Below are 19,134 nucleotides of genomic sequence, written 5' to 3'. Positions count from 1 at the left end.
TTGCAACCAAGAGCCCTTTAGAAGGACATCACCATAGGTTTATTTAAGATTTAACTTCCGTTCAAAAACATGGATTTGTCACGGATATAAATATAATTACAATAGCATACTGCAAGGCGTTTCCTACTGGGCACGTTGGTGCAACATCATTTTATTGAAATGAGGTGGAAACAACGTTGATCCAACCAGTGTGTTCCCATTGGGTTCTCTTCTACCTAGTAGCCTACTAGTTTTCACATGATTCAAATCTGGAACGGCATCAAAGTCCTGAGACGATCATCTTCATCTTGGGATTAGTTGGAAAATCCACATTTGTAAATAGAAAAAAAAACATGAGTCAAACAAACACTACAGTAAAGTCGACTACACGACCAAGAGTCAGGGTGATATCCCACACGCCGAGGCTAAAGCTATGCATGCATGGCTTTGACCAGAGCAACACCGCCAGGGGCTGAGGGATATTCTCCCTATAGCCTAGAACACAAACAGACAGGGGCTCGGAATACCCACTGACTGCTCAACTCGAGCTTTCGAAGGTCCTCCCACGACACCCCCCTCCTCTCCGCGCGACTTGATGTAGCCCATTCGCATTGTGTATAACGCGACCTGTTATGGCCACCACTACTTCCGGGTTTCGGCAGTCTGGTCCATATCCACTCCTCAGTCGCGTTTCCCAACTACTCGCACCCATTGTACACAAACCAACGAGGAGTTGGCGACTGAGCACAGCATCGATCGAGGGCTGCTCCTTTAAGAAAGACTAAGCCTGAATTATCACCCCACCTCCTCCTGATCTCCTTTACAGGGCTTTTGCGTTTTAAAAAATCAACCCAGGAGCCGAGAGTGACCAAAAGAAAAACGAGTGAGCTGAATGTTTTGTGTGCATTTGACTATTCACATTAGGTGTGCTAACCCGTGGAAGCGCCGCGCGGATCATCATTCATTCCGGGCTACTTTGACAAGCCTCGGCGTTTGATTGACAGGCGTGGTGGCAAAAAGCCATGAGACTTCGCTAGTTTTGTTTTGAGGGGTATTTTCATACTGTTTTTTGGGAAAATAAGACTGCGCTTTCTCTCCCTATGCCACTGCCCTGGGGATAGCTCAGGCCCTATTCGCGGTTGCTTTGGACTGAACTTCAGCTGAAGAGGGCTGGCTTGAATTCATCGTTGCATTTCTCTTGCAAGAAATACGGATTTTTGAAAGATTTCGCATTTGGAATTTGCGTTTTTATTTGTTCTTCACCCTGGCCTCTTAGGGGATATATCCGAAGCGAAAGGAGAGAAGAAGAGAGGGACTAGAGGAGGGATATGGCGCAGCGGGTACGTAGCAAGACTATCCCGAAAAGTTTCACTGTAACTCCACTGTGAAAATGCAAAGCCATGAACACGGTAACGTGGCCAATGACAGACGCTCGCGGCGAAACTTTACTTTCTTCTTCAAGACCCCGCTGGACCGAATTCCATGTTTTGCAGTTTTGCATCTTTGGCACAATATTACGCACGGACGCACATATTTGCTGCTTCGCGAACGCCCCGACTAGGGACATTAGAAGTGTCATCCTATTTGCTGTTTCCAGATTAGTCTTGACAGGCCAGTTACTGGAAGAGAAACAAGGAGCAATGGGACCAAACAAACACAAACTTTATACTTCCAAAGTCGAATTTAAATTACTTTAGTCATTTTTGTAACTCATCAAATTCATGTAAATGAAATTTTTTTGAGATTATAATTCATTATCATCTAGAGTTGCATCCTCAATTGTAGTTTATTACAAAGTAGGCCTAATAACGTTTAATTGAGTAATTTGGGTTAAAAAAAACATTTTTGCATATGCTAATAAAACACATTTTCATGATGTGATGACATATGATTTGATACATAGCCTAAAACCCCCGGAATACTCGAATAGATGGCAGAATTTTTTTAAATGAAATGTAAGAGAGATCACACTTATTATTCAAAGACCTTTTGCTTGATGGAGAGACACACTACATCAGTACCACGCGGGTCATTTGTGCACCTCTCCACGTGTCAGGGTCTAAATGGTAGTCTTTATAATACCGTGTCACGTTCAGAGTCCACAATACATCATTAAAATCACTCATTAATTCGTTAAAGAAATAGGCCCCAACATAAATGTTGTTTGAACTTTTAGTCAACGTGTTATACGTGTTGTATGTCTGTGTGAAAAGACATATTCAGGCACACATTTAGTGTGGGCGTATGGGCATGGAAAATATGTAGACAACTTATAACTACAAATGACTTCGGTTTAAATGTTCATCTATCTATACTAGACATCTTCAATGATCATCATTATATGAGAAACAGAAACATCAATTTAACTGCGTTTGTTAAATATATGAATGATGGTGTATTTGGCGTGTAATAACAGAGAAACCAATGTTACACAATTCTAATGATGCTCTAAAATGAGCAAACACTGTAATTAAAGAGACTAGATGTTGTGAAAGCCTACTATCAAATCATTCCAAATACACAAAGACGAAACATGCTTGTCATCCGTTTTATCCTGCTCATATATATTTCCGTTTTTGCTATTTAGTTGCCTAGCTTTGGAATTAAATATCAGATTTGAATCATGTTTTAACGAGATTATCCCTATTTTGTTACTATTTCTTATATGGTGGTGTAAATATTTAAAATACACTTAGAGCTACAGTTGAACTTTAGGGGTATTATATGCTTGAATATAAACAAGGTCACTAAGGCCAACCTCGGTAGACTTAACTTTTTATTTATTCTTGGTAGGTTACTATTTACACGTTATATTGTTGTCTGCAAAGTGCGTAAAACCATCACAGTCCTATAACTGTCCATTCAGTAGGAAACTGTGTTGTTATTGTGTATACAGTACGAAGACTTGCCCCACTACGGGATGGACGGGGTGGGTATCCCCACCACCATGTACGGCGACCCGCACGGTGCCCGCTCCATGCAGGCCGTCCACCTCAACCACGGCCCCCAGCTACACTCACACCAGTACCCGCACACAGCTCACAGCAACGCCATGCCGCCTAGCATGGGCTCGTCCGTCAACGACGCCCTGAAGAGAGATAAAGACCAGATATATGGGTAGGTGACTGTAGCTTACGGAGGTTATATATGAGCAACTTTGTGTGGTATTTCATATGTTTTGGTTGATTTTCTTGTTGGAGTTGAACATGTGTAGACTATTAGGCCGTGAAGAGCGGATGGGAAAAAGTCAAATACACGTGGGAATTATTGTTGTTTTGGAACTTTTTTTGTAAGAATAATTTATTGTCGAAAGTTGTGTTGACTTCTATAACTTGGGACAAAGTTGTATGCTTATGTACTCAAAATATAGGCTAGGATATTTGGTGACACAAAATATTATGCAGACCAATAGCTACTATGTGCAGCAGCACATTTTAGGCTATATGTTTTGGAAATTAAAATTCCAATGAGTTTATTGTAGTTTTACAAGGACCTGTAATTGATTACTACATATTAATATAACTAAATGGTGTGCAATGGTCATGTTATATGGCCAATTTCGAGGAGTTTTATGTAATAAAACAGACACCCAAAATTATGCACACCCTACATTAATTTAGATGAGTTAATTAAAATGCCAAAGCATGATGTATGTACGGTGACTGAACATGTCACAAATAATTTAACTATTTACTCAGTTCAATGGTAGGCTTACTTGAGAGCGCCATATTTTTCTTAAATTCTAGACATTGGCCCTAACATTTCCAGAACGGTCATATCCGCAAATTTACAAATGAGACTAAAATGGAACAAATTGCACATATTAAACATTAGATATTTTCAAAGACAAAGGCAGATCTAGCCTGTAGGCTTAGGAGAAAATACAGTGCTGCACAAAAAAAAGTACATTTTATTCAAATCATTTGACACAATTATATGTCAGTAAAAACTATATCGTCTGAATATTTTTCTGCACTAATAGGCTATAAACGCCATACATAAAACAGCATACACATATCACCAATTCCCAGAGCTATGCCTAGTTGTTGAGACTAGCTTATAGAACCAGTGTTGACCCCGGCCTTGTTCTCTGCGGTGACATTTGCTATTGTGTTTGATTCCATGCAGGCACCCCCTGTTCCCCCTGCTTGCACTGATTTTTGAGAAATGTGAATTAGCGACTTGCACGCCCAGAGAGCCTGGGGTCGCGGGAGGAGACGTTTGTTCGTCGGAATCTTTCAATGAAGATATAGCAGTGTTTGCAAAACAGGTCGGTGAAAAAACGTTACGCGTTATTAACATAGGCTACATTATGCATACGATGTGTGTGGCTGAGCATAAGCCCATGTTTTTAATAAGCAGGGTATTTTGTTAGTGTAATTAAATGTTATTGTAAAGTTTAGCATTGGAAATGTTTTGAAGCGTGTATCGTTTAGAAGTAGTCTATAGTATTTGTTATGCCTAACAGTAGTTTATGTTTAACACATTGTTCAATATTGGGAATACTATTTTAATATTAAATACATTATTATTTTCTCACTGATGTTGCCCATAAGTGTTGAAGTGTTCATGATTTTGTGGTTTTAGATTCGGGCAGAAAAGCCGTTATTTTCATCGAATCCAGAACTGGATAACCTGGTAAGACAAATATTGATTTGATCATTCAAGAAGTGGGCTAAGGACTAAGAGTCAACGTGGATGTATCCAACATATCAGGGCTTGCCTTCATATTATGTCACGGTTTCTGAACACCAGACGCTGTTATAGTTCAACAAGTTTATCCAACGACTGGAGGTTGTTGTTCTTCAATCCGGATAGTTTGATTTCATGATTAGCCCTCGGTTGTCACCGTAGATAACCATCTTTTGAGGGCCGTATTAGAAAGCTGTCAAATGGATTTGGACTACATTTCCCTCGATGGCACGTTATTATGTTAATAGTTTTCACTTGTAATGTAGGATATCCAATGCTTATGTCTGGGATAGCTTCTATTGTGTTTGATTGATTAGCCAATGTTGTCATGCCGTACGCTTATAATGTTGAATATCAGCTCGACATAAAATCAAAATTCAAAATCCAATTTAACATGAATAATTTTCTCCATTCTAGTTTCTTATATCATATCCAGAAACATATGCCTATTTCATATTAGGACATTTTACAAGCTAATCTTTTTTTATTGTTATTTAAATTTTTCAGATGATTCAAGCCATTCAAGTTTTACGGTTTCATCTTCTGGAGTTGGAAAAGGTAATATCCCAGCTCCCTGTTGCTGCCTGGCCTTGTCACACTTCATAGCTATGGGCGACATTTGCATAAATGTATTTTTCTAGTCGACTATAATTAGTGTCGAAATCAATCATGGGGCTTATTTCTCTTCCGCGTTGTAGCCTAATCACAACGCGAGCTGCTACAACTGCAGGGAGCGGATATCTCTGTGACCAAATCTCTCTGAGAGCTAATAGTTTATTTTGGTGTAGATTACATACAAGGTGAATTAATATATAATTTAAAGTATGTTATACGCGCTGTAGGTATTGGAGAATGCTAAAGGCCGAGAAAAGTAGCCCGCTGTAGCATAGATTGGCGTGACATTAGTGAGCTATTTTTTATATGGTACATTGATGTTTTACCAATGGTAGCCCACTGTCCAAACAATTGATCAGTTGAAATGATTGTTAATTACCTTTCAGTAGGCCGAGTGTTGGGCTATTTTAATACAATTCAAAACATTATATAACAGAAGGGTCGTTGCAGGCTGTATAGCAGCATTGTGTAGCGATGCATTTAGCCCATACAGCATGCACCATCCTCGGCATGACCAGGCGACATGCACCGGGTTGGGTCGGTGGTAATAATGGAATCACTGGAGGAAATGAAGCAGTTTACCTTAAATGTCAATCAGTCGGGTCACCCCACCACCTCCCTAATGGACACAACCTGGGGCACTGATACATTTAACACGGGTGTTGACTAGGTTGTAGCCCGCCAGTCTTCTTGTCATTGTCAATTTTCGTTGAAGTCTCAATTTTTCTCTGTAATAAAGTTATTTCATATTTCTGGATTCGGCTGGTCACGTGGGAGCGCACAGCAACACCACGTGCTCGCCTCAACCCATTTGGACCAGGTTGTCCAGGTGGCTTGTAGCTTTGTAGTTGCAGGCATGTGTCAGATATACAGTAGCTCATGTCTTTTCTTTCGGTGTGTTTTCCTATTCTCTTTTATGTTGTTCTATAGGTACACGAACTATGTGACAATTTCTGTCACCGGTACATCAGCTGTCTGAAAGGAAAGATGCCCATCGACTTGGTGATCGACGACAGAGAGGGCGGATCAAAATCGGACAACGAGGAAATAACAAGATCATCCGGGCCTCTTGATCAGGTAATGTCACATCTCTCTCGCTCTCTCTCTCTCTCTCTCTCTCTCTCTCTCTCTCTCTCTCTCTCGACTGGGAATATTCAGTGTGGTGTCTTCTGGGTCACTTCTCCGCGAGACGCTGTTATTTGCATACGATTAAGACCGTTTTAGATTCCATTGGAATGAAAATTTCTCTGTATAATGTATCCATTATTGGCCCATTAAGGTTTGATCCGGGAACCGACCCGGGGGAGATTAGCCCGAGAAAGCATCGCCATAAACTTGACCTGCTTCTTGTCCATTTTAATTTAGCCATCTTTCCCTTTTCTTATTTTCCTCCTCCTCTCCACCACCTCTGTCTTCTATTTTTTAATCAAAACGAAACGTCACCAGTGCATTTATATTACCACGCAGCAGCTACTGTGGAGAGGCCAAACGCATAGTTTGTTATCTCACCGGAGGGACTGAGACCGTGGGTTTAGTTGCCTTGGATTTCCCGTTGTAGTTTACGGTTCATTAGGTGTCTTGTCAGTATTTTTCCTCAGACATGAGCGCACATTGCTTAGGCGAATAGCCCTATTCGTGACCACTTTGTGCTTTAAAGCGCGAAGACAGAGAGAGATTCCATGGCACTTGCTGAAATTACGGTTTGATTTTGAAAGCTACTTGGCAGTAGGCTAGATTAGGACAAGGCAGTAGGCTAGATTAGGGGAATGTTTCCTATTGTGAGTCGCGGGCAGCAGTAGCGATATCAGCACATCCTTCATTATGTGCTCCACTGGCTGCTCGCTCTCGAGGGACATTGTAGTGCGCGCGCAGGCATGACCCTAATGGTCCGTATTGCCATTAAATAATGATAACAGTAATAATGATTAGAATTATGCAAATCTATAGCCCTATCTTTTATGCGGTGGATTTTAGGCCATTAATAGCATGCTTCATTTTGTAGCCTGAATAGAGACACAGCTTTTCTTATTTCATTAACAAAATAGGCCTATATTTTCGAAAGTTATCTCTGTTAGGGTTTTAGAGAAGAATGAATGAAGGCCCTCAGAGACATAGGCTATGGATACCGATGAAGGGAAAAAAACAAGTGGCCAAATTAAAGAGATTAGCGGCTAGGCAGATATAAAAAGTAATGAAGCGATTAGGCTAAATAATTTAAATCCGTGGACCTCCATATGGTTGAGTGGCCGGCTAGAGCTGGCGGTCTGTTGTAGTGCTCCGGAGAGAGTGGCAGCGAGCAGCTTCCATGTTCTGTGGTGAATAGCGTAGTTAGCAGGCAGTATAGCCTAGGCATCGTCATTCATGGAGGAGCTGGGACCAAAATGGGAGCGACCCCCTGCCTGCCTCAAGCTTCCTCTCTCTCGCGCTCTCTCTCTTTCTCCGTCACCAGCCCCATATTAATGATTATGCTAATGAGGCAGATCGCCCCGCCAGATAACACTTCATTTAATTCAAAAGCAGAATTAAATAACATGATGCCAATTGTGCACTTAAGTGTTTCTTTGAACGCGTATTCTTTGGGGACCTTGTCAAAGACGTTGCGCCTAGATAGTCTGAGATATGAGTGAAACTGTGGAAGATAAAGGGGTATCGAAATATAGGCTTCGCGAGCACCCTAGGGTTTGTAGGTATATGAAGCACATCATGTTGTGCTCGCGGGCAGTGATATGGTACTTTAATTGACTTTAAGATGAAGACATGCCCTATTTTAATCTAATGATGGCCTTCCTTGTAGCCTAAATATTGAGGCTAATATCATATAGGCATATAGGTTGACAGTGTCTCCGCTGTGAAGCGCATTAATAGGTCTCTATGTAAAACTGTTCTGACAGATCTGGAATATGTCCATATCAATTACATTTCTGATATTTCAGAGTAAGATTATGATACAATACAAAGTAGTGCAGCTAGCCTACATTTTAGGCATATCTGCTTAATGATCCATAAACCACAAATTAACTTATCCAGAGAGCGCTGAGGGGTCTTTGGCTCAAAGATAAGACCGTTTTCAATTAAATGAAACTGCACTTGTTTTATCGCGATACTTTCCAGCTGAGCTGAATATAGGCTATGTATTTTAGTATTTTGTATTTCTTGTAGGACATTTTATGCTTTTGCGTTTGTTAGGCGGCTGTGACACCCTTAACGGATTAGCGCGGTGTGAGAATTATCTCTATCCATATGTATTGTTAATATACGCCCTGGGGCATAACGTTGAATTGGACTGGAAAAAATATAGAGAATTTGTTAACAAGAAGGAACGGAAGCTCATTTATGCACAAACCAATTTATTCCAGCGAGGGGACTGTAGCAGAAAAGGGCAAAAAAAATAGTACTTTGAATTTATTAAAGTCCAGGGTCTGCGCCGAGTTACTAGCAGCTTGTGCACCCAAGCATTGAACCAATAATGTTCCGTTCCGACTCTTCCATCTTTTTTTCCTCTCCTTGTTATTTTGCTTGTCTCTTGCTTTGCGCAGGAAAGTAGCGCATGCAGGAAGGACGCAGGGCGCCTCTTGTCAAAAACAGGAGCGGATAAGAGCATTTCAGGAGAGGTGAAACAGTCATAGAGAGAGGGAGAGAGTCTGGCTGTGAAGGCTTGTGAATGTGACCAAGCCAGTTTGGGTGTGCGTGTGCGTGTGTGTGCGTGAGAGAGCCCAGCCTGGCTACATGCTCCCTTTAAAACCCTCCTTCTCCCTAGAAAACTAGTTTTACCACATTTATTGAACATATTTAACCCCTTTATGTACGACATTTGACCCCACCCTCTCCCTGCTCATTTTCACCCACTTGAAGGGTAGTCAAACATTTCCATAAATAGTTTCCTTTAGTCTTTTTGTTAAGTGGTGTTCATGTGAACATAACACATTTCAAAACAACTAAAAAGTGATACACTTCTTAGCATATTGTCTAGTCTCCTCCACGGGAATAGGTGATGCTAGGAAATAATGTGCTTGCATGTTCCTAGGCTTCATCAACGCAGATTCCACACGACAACTAAGATTCCACACGACAACTAAGATTCCACACGACAACTAAGATTCCACACGACAACTAAGATTCCACACGACAACTAAGATTCCACACGACAACTAAGATTCCACACGACAACTAAGATTCCACAGGGCAACTAAGATTCCACAGGGCAACTAAGATTCCACAGGGCAACTAAGATTCCACACGACAACTAAGATTCCACACGACAACTAAGATTCCACACGACAACTAAGATTCCACACGACAACTAAGATTCCACACGACAACTAAGATTCCACACGACAGCTAAGATTCCACACGACAGCTAAGATTCCACACGACAGCTAAGATTCCACAGGACAGATAAGATTCCACACGACAACTAAGATTCCACAGGACAGCTAAGATTCCACACGACAGCTAAGATTCCACACGACAGCTAAGATTCCACAGGACAACTAAGATTCCACAGGACAACTAAGATTCCACAGGACAACTAAGATTCCACAGGACAACTAAGATTCCACAGGACAACTAAGATTCCACAGGACAACTAAGATTCCACAGGACAACTAAGATTCCACAGGACAACTAAGATTCCACAGGACAACTAAGATTCCACAGGACAACTAAGATTCCACAGGACAACTCCACAGGACAGCTAAGATTCCACAGGACAACTAAGATTCCACAGGACAACTAAGATTCCACAGGACAACTAAGATTCCACAGGACAACTAAGATTCCACAGGACAACTAAGATTCCACAGGACAACTAAGATTCCACAGGACAGCTAAGATTCCACACGACAGCTAAGATTCCACAGGACAGCTAAGATTCCACAGGACAACTAAGATTCCACAGGACAACTAAGATTCCACAGGACAACTAAGATTCCACAGGACAACTAAGATTCCACAGGACAACTAAGATTCCACAGGACAGCTAAGATTCCAGGACAGCTAAGATTCCACAGGACACTAAGATTCCACAGGACAACTAAGATTCCACAGGACCACAGGACAACTAAGATTCCACAGGACAACTAAGATTCCACAGGACAACTAAGATTCCACAGGACAGCTAAGATTCCACAGGACAGCTAAGATTCCACAGGACAGCTAAGATTCCACAGGACAGCTAAGATTCCACAGGACAACTAAGATTCCACAGGACAGCTAAGATTCCACAGGACAACTAAGATTTCTAAGATTCCACAGGACAACTAAGATTCCACAGGACAGCTAAGATTCCACAGGACAGCTAAGATTCCACAGGACAGCTAAGATTCCACAGGACAGCTAAGATTCCACAGGACAGCTAAGATTCCACAGGACAGCTAAGATTCCACAGGACAACTAAGATTCCACAGGACAGCTAAGATTCCACAGGACAGCTAAGATTCCACAGGACAGCTAAGATTCCACAGGACAGCTAAGATTCCACAGGACAGCTAAGATTCCACAGGACAACTAAAACACATAAAACTAGTATAGGAAGACTGCTCCATATTCTGTAGTTTTAAAGTCCTTCAGTCATACATGCAGACGTGGCCCATGTATACATATCCCCACCCAGGGCTTAATCTCTCCTCTGTGTTGTTGATGACATGGTGCTTGTTGCCTTGCCGATTGCATACGTATTTGCCTAGCCCACACATGGCTCTCCACTGCTCTGAGTGAGCAACGAGATGGGAGGTCGTTCCACAGCAGCAGCTAGCGCTCCGTTTGCACAGTTGTCTTTCATTGCAGAGAAGCAGAAGGAAGGTGCGCAAGCAAATCTGCTAATGAACTTTGTGACAAGCTCAGAGAGAGTGCAAAACTGCTGCACCCTATTCCCTATTTAGTGCACTACTTTTGTCCAGGGTCCAAAGGGCTCTGTTCAAATGTAGTGCACTATGTAGGGATGGGCCCTGGTCAAAAGTAGTGCACTATGTAGGGAATAGGGTGCCACTTGGGTGGCATCCCCAGGCTGTCTAGATGCTGTGATAATAACGCTATGGACACTGCATCTGGTGAGCTCTTCTCCTCTATTGTGCCCTCCATCCTGAAGTGGGGTTCATTGTGCCCTCCATCCTGAAGTGGGGTTCATTGTGCCCTCCATCCTGAAGTGGGGTTCATTGTGCCCTCCATCCTGAAGTGGGGTTCATTGTGCCCTCCATCCTGAAGTGGGGTTCATTGCGCCCTCCATCCTGAAGTGGGGTTCACTGTGCCCTCCATACTGAAGTGGGGTTCATTGTGCCCTCCATCCTGAAGTGGGGTTCATTGTGCCCTCCATCCTGAAGTGGGGTTCATTGTGCCCTCCATCCTGAAGTGGGGTTCATTGTGCCCTCCATCCTGAAGTGGGGTTCATTGTGCCCTCCATCCTGAAGTGGGGCTCATTGTGCCCTCCATCCTGAAGTGGGGCTCATTGTGCCCTCCATCCTGAAGTGGGGTTCATTGCGCCCTCCATCCTGAAGTGGGGTTCACTGTGCCCTCCATACTGAAGTGGGGTTCATTGTGCCCTCCATCCTGAAGTGGGGTTCACTGTGCCCTCCATACTGAAGTGGGGTTCATTGTGCCCTCCATCCTGAAGTGGGGTTCATTGTGCCCTCCATCCTGAAGTGGGGTTCATTGTGCCCTCCATCCTGAAGTGGGGTTCATTGTGCCCTCCATCCTGAAGTGGGGTTCATTGTGCCCTCCATCCTGAAGTGGGTTTCATTGTGCCCTCCATCCTGAAGTGGGGTTCATTGTGCCCTCCATCCTGAAGTGGGGTTCATTGTGCCCTCCATCCTGAAGTGGGGTTCATTGTGCCCTCCATCCTGAAGTGGGGTTCATTGTGCCCTCCATCCTGAAGTGGGGTTCATTGAAATGACCCTTGTTTTTTCTTCCTTTTTCCAGAGTGGTTCTAGAATGATTGAAAAGGAACATGCTCATTGGTCATATTGTTTGGAATGGGTTGAAGAGCACTTTGAGCCAGTGTATGCACATTCTGATAGCTTAAGGAATTTGATTCTGATAGGTTTTGTGAGTGTTTACATAAATACAACCCTGAAGGTTAAGAAAAATAGTGTCATCAGAAGTAAGACAAACACATTGTACTAACTTGTATTTATTCAGGCCCAATTGAGACCAGAGTCTCATTCCCAATGCTGCCCTGAGTACAAACATTTTTTCACAAACAGGAAGTACAATTAACATTCCAAATAAAACAAAAAGAATAACAATTACTTCAAAATCACAACCTCAACGCCACAACCTCAACACCACAACCTCAACGCCACAACCTCAACACCACAACCTCAACACCACAACCAACGCCACAACCTCAACACCACAACCTCAACGCCACAACCTCAACACCACAACCTCAACGCCACAACCTCAACACCACAACCTCAACGCCACAACCTCAACACCACAACCTCAACACCACAACCTCAACCACAACCTCAACACCACAACCTCAACACCACAACCTCAACACCACAACCTCAACACCACAACCTCACAACCTCAACACCACAACCACAACCTCAACACCACAACCTCAACACCACAACCTCAACGCCACAACCTCAACGCCACAACCACAACACCACAACCTCAACACCACAACCTCAACACCACAACCTCAACACCACAACCTCAACACCACAACCACCACAACCTCAACACCACAACCTCAACACCACAACCTCAACACCACAACCTCAACACCACAACCTCAACGCCACAACCTCAACACCACAACCTCACGCCACAACCACAACCGCCACAACCACAACACCACAACCACAACAACCACAACCACAACACCACAACCTCAACACCACAACCACAACACCACAACCTCACACCACAACCAACACCACAACCTCAACACCACAACCTCAACACCACAACCTCAACACCACAACCTCAACACCACAACCTCAACAACCACAACCACAACACCACAACCTCAACACCACAACCTCAACGCCACAACCCACACCACAACCTCAACACCACAACCTCAACACCACAACCTCAACACCACAACCTCAACACCACAACCTCAACACCACAACCACAACACCACAACCACAACACCACAACCACAACACCACAACCTCAACACCACAACCTCAACACCACAACCACAACACCACAACCTCAACACCACAACCTCAACACCACAACCTCAACACCACAACCTCAACACCACAACCTCAACACCACAACCTCAACACCACAACCTCAACAACCACAACCAACAACACCACAACCTCAACACCACAACCTCAACACAACCACCACAACCTCAACACCACAACCTCACACCACAACCTCAACACCACAACCTCAACACCACAACCACAACACCACACCACAACCTCAACACCACAACCTCAACACCACAACCTCAACACCACAACCTCAACACCACAACCTCAACACCACAACCTCAACACCACAACCACAACACCACAACCTCAACACCACAACCTCAACACCACAACCTCAACAACAACCTCAACACCACAACCTCAACACCACAACCTCAACACCACAACCACAACACCACAACCTCAACACCACAACCTCAACACCACAACCTCAACACCACAACCTCAACACCACAACCTCAACACCACAACCTCAACGCCACAACCACCACCACAACCTCAACACCACAACCCTCAACACCACAACCTCAACACCACAACCACAACACCACAACCTCAACACCACAACCTCAACACCACAACCTCAACACCACAACCTCAACACACAACCTATACCACAACCTACAACCTCAACCACAACCTCAACACCACAACCTCAACACCACAACCTCAACACCACAACCTCAACACCACAACCTCAACACCACAACCTCAACACCACAACCTCAACACCACAACCTCAACAACCTCAACACCACAACCTCAACCACAACCTCAACCACAACCTCAACACCACAACCTCAAATAAACCACAACCTCAACCACAATCAACAACAACCTTCCATACACAACCTCAACACCACAAACTCTCCACTCTGTCAACACCACAACCTCAACACCACAACCTCACCACAATAATACCACAACCTCAACACTACAACCTCAACACCACAACTTCAACAAATAAACCACAACAATCAATGGAAACAACTTCCATACAGAATGAAGTCCTAAACTCTCCTAGGGGCACCTCTTCTGTGCACCCCCTTCTCTGTCACACACTACACACACGCTCTCTCACCCCCTTCACACACACACACACTCACACACTCTCTGTCTCACCCTTCTCTCTCTGTCTTCTCCTTCTTCTCTAATCATCTGTTCTCTCTCTCTGTTCTCTATCTCTCTGTCTCCTCTCCTTCTCTGTCTCTCTCTCTCTGTCCCCCCCTTCTCTGTCTATCTCCTTCTGTCTGTCTCTCTCTCTGTCCCCCCTTCTCTGTCTCTCTGTCCCCCTCTCTCTCTCTCTGTCCCCCTTCTCTGTCTCTCTCTGTCTCTCTCCTTCTGTCTCTCTGTCCCCCTCTCTCTGTCTCTCTCTCTGTCTATCTCCTTCTGTCTCTCTCTCTCTCTCCCTCTCTCTCTCTCTGTCTCTCTCTCTGTCTCTCTCTCTCTCTGTCCCCCTCTCTGTCTCTCCCTCTGTCCCCCCTTCTCTGTCTCTCTCTCTCTCTCTGTCTCTCTCTCTCTCTCTCTCTCTCCTCCTCTGTCCCCCTTCTCTGTCTATCTCCTTCTGTCTCTCTCTCTGTCCCCCCTCTCTCTCTCTCTCTCTCTCTCTCTGTCCCCCCTTCTCTGTCTATCTCCTTCTCTCTCTCTCTGTCCCCCCTCTCTGTCTCTCTCTCTGTCCCCCCTTCTCTGTCTATCTCTCTCTGTCTCTCTCTCTGTCCTCCCCCTCTCTGTCTGTCTGTCTCTCCTCTCTGTCTCTCTCTCTCTCTCTGTCCCCCCTTCTCTCTCTCTCTCTCTCTCTGTCTCTCTCTCTCTCTCTGTCCCCCTTCTCTCTCTCTCTCTGTCCCCCTTCCTCTCTGTCCTCTCTCTGTCCCCCTCCCCCTTCTCTGTCTCTCTCTCTCTGTCCCTATCTCTCTCTCTCTCTCTGTCTCTCTCTCTCTGTCCCCCCTTCTCTGTCTCTCTCTCTGTCCCCCTCTCTGTCCTCTCTCTGTCTCTCTCCTCTCTGTCTCTCTCTCTGTCTATCCCCCTTCTCTCTCTATCTCCTTCTCTCTCTCTCTCTGTCCCCCTTCTCTGTCTATCTCTGTCTCTCTCTGTCCCCCTTCTGTCTATCTCCTCTGTCTCCTCTCTGTCTCTCTCTCTCTGTCCCCCTTCTCTGTCTATCTCCTTCTGTCTCTCTCTCTGTCCCCCCCTCTCTCTCTCTCTCTGTCCCCCCTCTCTGTCTCTCTCTCTCTCTCTCTCTGTCTCTCTCTCTCTCTCTCTCTCTGTCCCCCCTTCTCTGTCTATCTCCTTCTGTCTCTCTCTCTGTCCCCCCTTCTCTCTCTCTCTCTCTCTGTCCCCCTTCTCTGTCTATCTTCTCTGTCTCTCTCTTCTTCTCTCTCTCTCTCTCTCTCCCCTTCTCTGTCTCTCTCTCTCTCTCTCTCTCTCTCTCTCTCTCTCTGTCCCCCCTTCTCTGTCTCTCTCTCTCTCTGTCTTCTCTCTCTCTCTCTCTGTCTCCCCCCTTCTCTGTCTATCTCCTTCTCTCTCTCTCTGTCCCCCCCCTTCTCTCTCTGTCTCTCTCTGTCCCCCCTTCTCTCTCTCTGTCCCCCTTCTCTGTCTCTGTCTCTCTCCCCCTCTCTCTCTCTCTCTCTGTCCCTTCTCTGTCTATCTCCCTTCTCTGTCTATCCCTTCTGTCTCTCTCTCTGTCCCCCCTTCTCTGTCTATCTCTCTCTCTCTGTCCCCCCCTCTCTGTCCCCCTCTTCTGTCTCTCTCTATCTCCCCCCTTCTCTCTCTCTCTCTCTGTCCCCCTTCTCTGTCTATCTCCTTCTGTCTCTCTCTCTGTCCCCCCTTCTCTGTCTATCTCTCTGTCTCTCTCTGTCCCCCCCCCCCTTCTCTGTCTATCTCCTTCTGTCTCTCTCTCTGTCCCCCTTCTCTCTCTCTCTCTCTGTCCCCCCCTTCTCTGTCTATCTCCTTCTGTCTCTCTCTCTGTCTATCTCCTCTCTCTCTCTCTGTCCCCCTTCTCTGTCTATCTCCTTCTGTCTCTCTCTCTGTCTATCCCCCCTTCTCTGTCTCTCTCTCTCTCTGTCCCCCTTCTCTGTCTATCTCCTTCTGTCTCTCTCTGTCCCCCTTCTCTGTCTCTCTCTCTCTCTGTCCCCCCTTCTCTGTCTATCTCCTTCTGTCTCTCTCTCTCCCCCCTCTGTCTCTCTGTCTATCCCCTTCTGTCTATCTCCTTCTCTCTGTCCCCCTTCTCTGTCTCTCTCTCTCTGTCCCCCCCTTCTCTGTCTATCTCCTTCTGTCTCTCTCTCTGTCCCCCCTTCTCTGTCTCTCTCTCTCTGTCCCCCTTCTCTGTCTATCTCCTTCTGTCTCTCTCTCTGTCTCTGTCCCCTCTTCTCCTTCTCTCTCTCTCTGTCCCCCCCTTCTCTGTCTATCTCCCCCTTCTGTCTATCTCCTTCTCTCTCTCTGTCCCCCCTTCTCTGTCTCTCTCTCTCTGTCCCCCCTTCTCTGTCTCTCTCCTTCTGTCTCTCTCTCTGTCCCCCCTTCTCTGTCTCTCTCTCTCTGTCCCCCCTTCTCTGTCTCTCTCCTTCTGTCTCTCTCTCTGTCCCCCTTCTCTGTCTCTCTCTCTCTGTCCCCCTTCTCTGTCTCTCTCCTTCTGTCTCTCTCTCTGTCCCCCCTTCTCTGTCTCTCTCTCTCTGTCCCCCTTCTCTGTCTATCTCCTTCTGTCTCTCTCTCTGTCCCCCTTCTCTGTCTCTCTCTCTGTCTCTGTCTCTCTCTCTGTCTGTCCCCCCCCTTCTCTCTCTCTCTGTCCCCTTCTCTGTCTCTCTCTCTGTCCCCCACTTCTCTCTCTCTCTCTGTCCCCCCTTCTCTCTCTCTCTCTCTGTCCCCCTTCTCTCTCTCTCTCTCTGTCCCTCCCTCTCTCTCTCTCTCTCTGTCCCCCCTTCTCTGTCTATCTCCTTCTGTCTCTCTCTCTCCCCCTTCTCTGTCTGTCTCCATCTGTAAGCGACAATCTCCCCTGTTCTTCAAAACAAACTTTGGATTATTCCACTGATTGTCAGTAATAGCTGGGTTTTGTAGTTGAAAAGAGGGGCTTTGACCCTCTCCTGCCCCCCTATCCCCCCCTATCCCCCCCTATCCCCCCGCCTAGTCCTTTCCATTAGAAGTGAATGTGGTGCTGCTGTGGACGATTCAACAAGTGATACAAAGAGTTGACCACGTGACCTGTGTGGGTTTCTTGTCCTCTTTTATAGTGCTGGAATAACAAGTAGGTGGTGATTCCATGAAGGAATCAGAAACAGAGGAACAGGCCCCACTTCAAACAATATCTCAATGAATATAGAAAGGACTTTTAGAACAGGGCAGTAAAAATAGACCATTTTACTGGCCTTTGCTGTTAAAGACCATCGATAAGATAGATAGTTTAGTGTTGTAATCGTTACTGTCTTAGTGATTATAGTGTAGTAAATGACAACCATAATCTACCGGTTTCTGTTATCTTGTAAGTCTTCAGCTTCTTCCTTGAAGTTATTTTCTCAGGCTGCTGTCCCTCTCTCTCTGGAGCCTAGTTGTTTTAGAGTTAAACCAACAATAACCTGGTTTAACACGTGTGTACTCAGTTAATGGAAAGTTCCTTTCCTCCTCAACCCCCCCCCCCCCCCCCATGGGTCTTTCACAATAGGTCTGTGACTAACTCAGGTCTCTAAGGGATTCAATAAGAGCATCTCACTGGTATAGCAGGGTCCAGTTCATTAGGCACCACACGGAATAAACACGGAGGGATTATCAGGACTGGTCCAATAAGAAACACTAATTTTTACATTTTCTGTTGCAAAATGTTCCTAAGACGTTTTCCGTTGTGTTTAACTAGTGAACCCAGTTGAGTTCTGCTGAAGGACGACACCTTTTATTACCTGTCAACTATGCTGTGTCTTCTTCACTTCTTCACTTGTAGTGCTGATTACACACAGAGACTCTACAACTATCCTGTGTCTTCTTCACTTCTTCACTTGTAGTGCTGATTACACACAGAGACTCTACAACTATCCTGTGTCTTCTTCACTTCTTCACTTGTAGTGCTGATTACACACAGAGACTCTACAACTATCCTGTGTCTTCTTCACTTGTAGTGCTGATTACACACAGAGACTCTACAACTATCCTGTGTCTGATTACACACAGAGACTCTACAACTTCACTTGTAGTGCTGATTACACACAGAGACTCTACAACTATCCTGTGTCTTCTTCACTTGTAGTGCTGATTACACACAGAGACTCTACAACTATCCTGTGTCTTCTTCACTTCTTCACTTGTAGTGCTGATTACACACAGAGACTCTACAACTATCCTGTGTCTTCTTCACTTGTAGTGCTGATTACACACAGAGACTCTACAACTATCCTGTGTCTTCTTCACTTCTTCACTTGTAGTGCTGATTACACACAGAGACTCTACAACTATCCTGTGTCTTCTTCACTTGTAGTACTGATTACACACAGAGACTCTACAACTATCCTGTGTCTTCTTCACTTGTAGTGCTGATTACACACAGAGACTCTACAACTATCCTGTGTCTTCTTCACTTGTAGTGCTGATTACACACAGAGACTCTACAACTATCCTGTGTCTTCTTCACTTGTAGTACTGATTACACACAGAGACTCTACAACTATCCTGTGTCTTCTTCACTTGTAGTGCT

General features: G+C 44.9%; 1 protein-coding gene across 2 annotated transcripts in view; it reads left to right on the top strand.

The window, feature by feature from the left end:
- Positions 1–616: 616 nt before the first annotated feature.
- Positions 617–19,134, top strand: part of LOC115117144 (homeobox protein Meis1) — a 213,816-nt gene continuing 195,298 nt past the window's right edge. Inside the window, exons 1-6 of one of the 2 annotated variants that reach the window (XM_065023006.1) lie at positions 617–862; positions 2,876–3,096; positions 4,108–4,249; positions 4,567–4,617; positions 5,179–5,229; positions 6,217–6,363. In XM_065023006.1, the coding sequence (XP_064879078.1) occupies positions 2,900–3,096; positions 4,108–4,249; positions 4,567–4,617; positions 5,179–5,229; positions 6,217–6,363 (588 nt within the window). In that variant the 5' untranslated portion in view covers positions 617–862; positions 2,876–2,899. Of the gene's footprint in view, positions 1,320–2,875; positions 3,097–4,107; positions 4,250–4,566; positions 4,618–5,178; positions 5,230–6,216; positions 6,364–19,134 lie in introns of both variants that reach the window. The other variant, XM_065023005.1, reaches the window with a different exon arrangement.

The sequence above is a fragment of the Oncorhynchus nerka genome, linkage group LG10, assembly GCF_034236695.1.
Source record: "Oncorhynchus nerka isolate Pitt River linkage group LG10, Oner_Uvic_2.0, whole genome shotgun sequence".
Lineage (NCBI taxonomy): Eukaryota > Metazoa > Chordata > Actinopteri > Salmoniformes > Salmonidae > Oncorhynchus > Oncorhynchus nerka.
The sequence above is the reverse complement of the archived record's forward strand: the minus strand, read 5'-3'. Positions and strand labels throughout refer to the sequence as shown.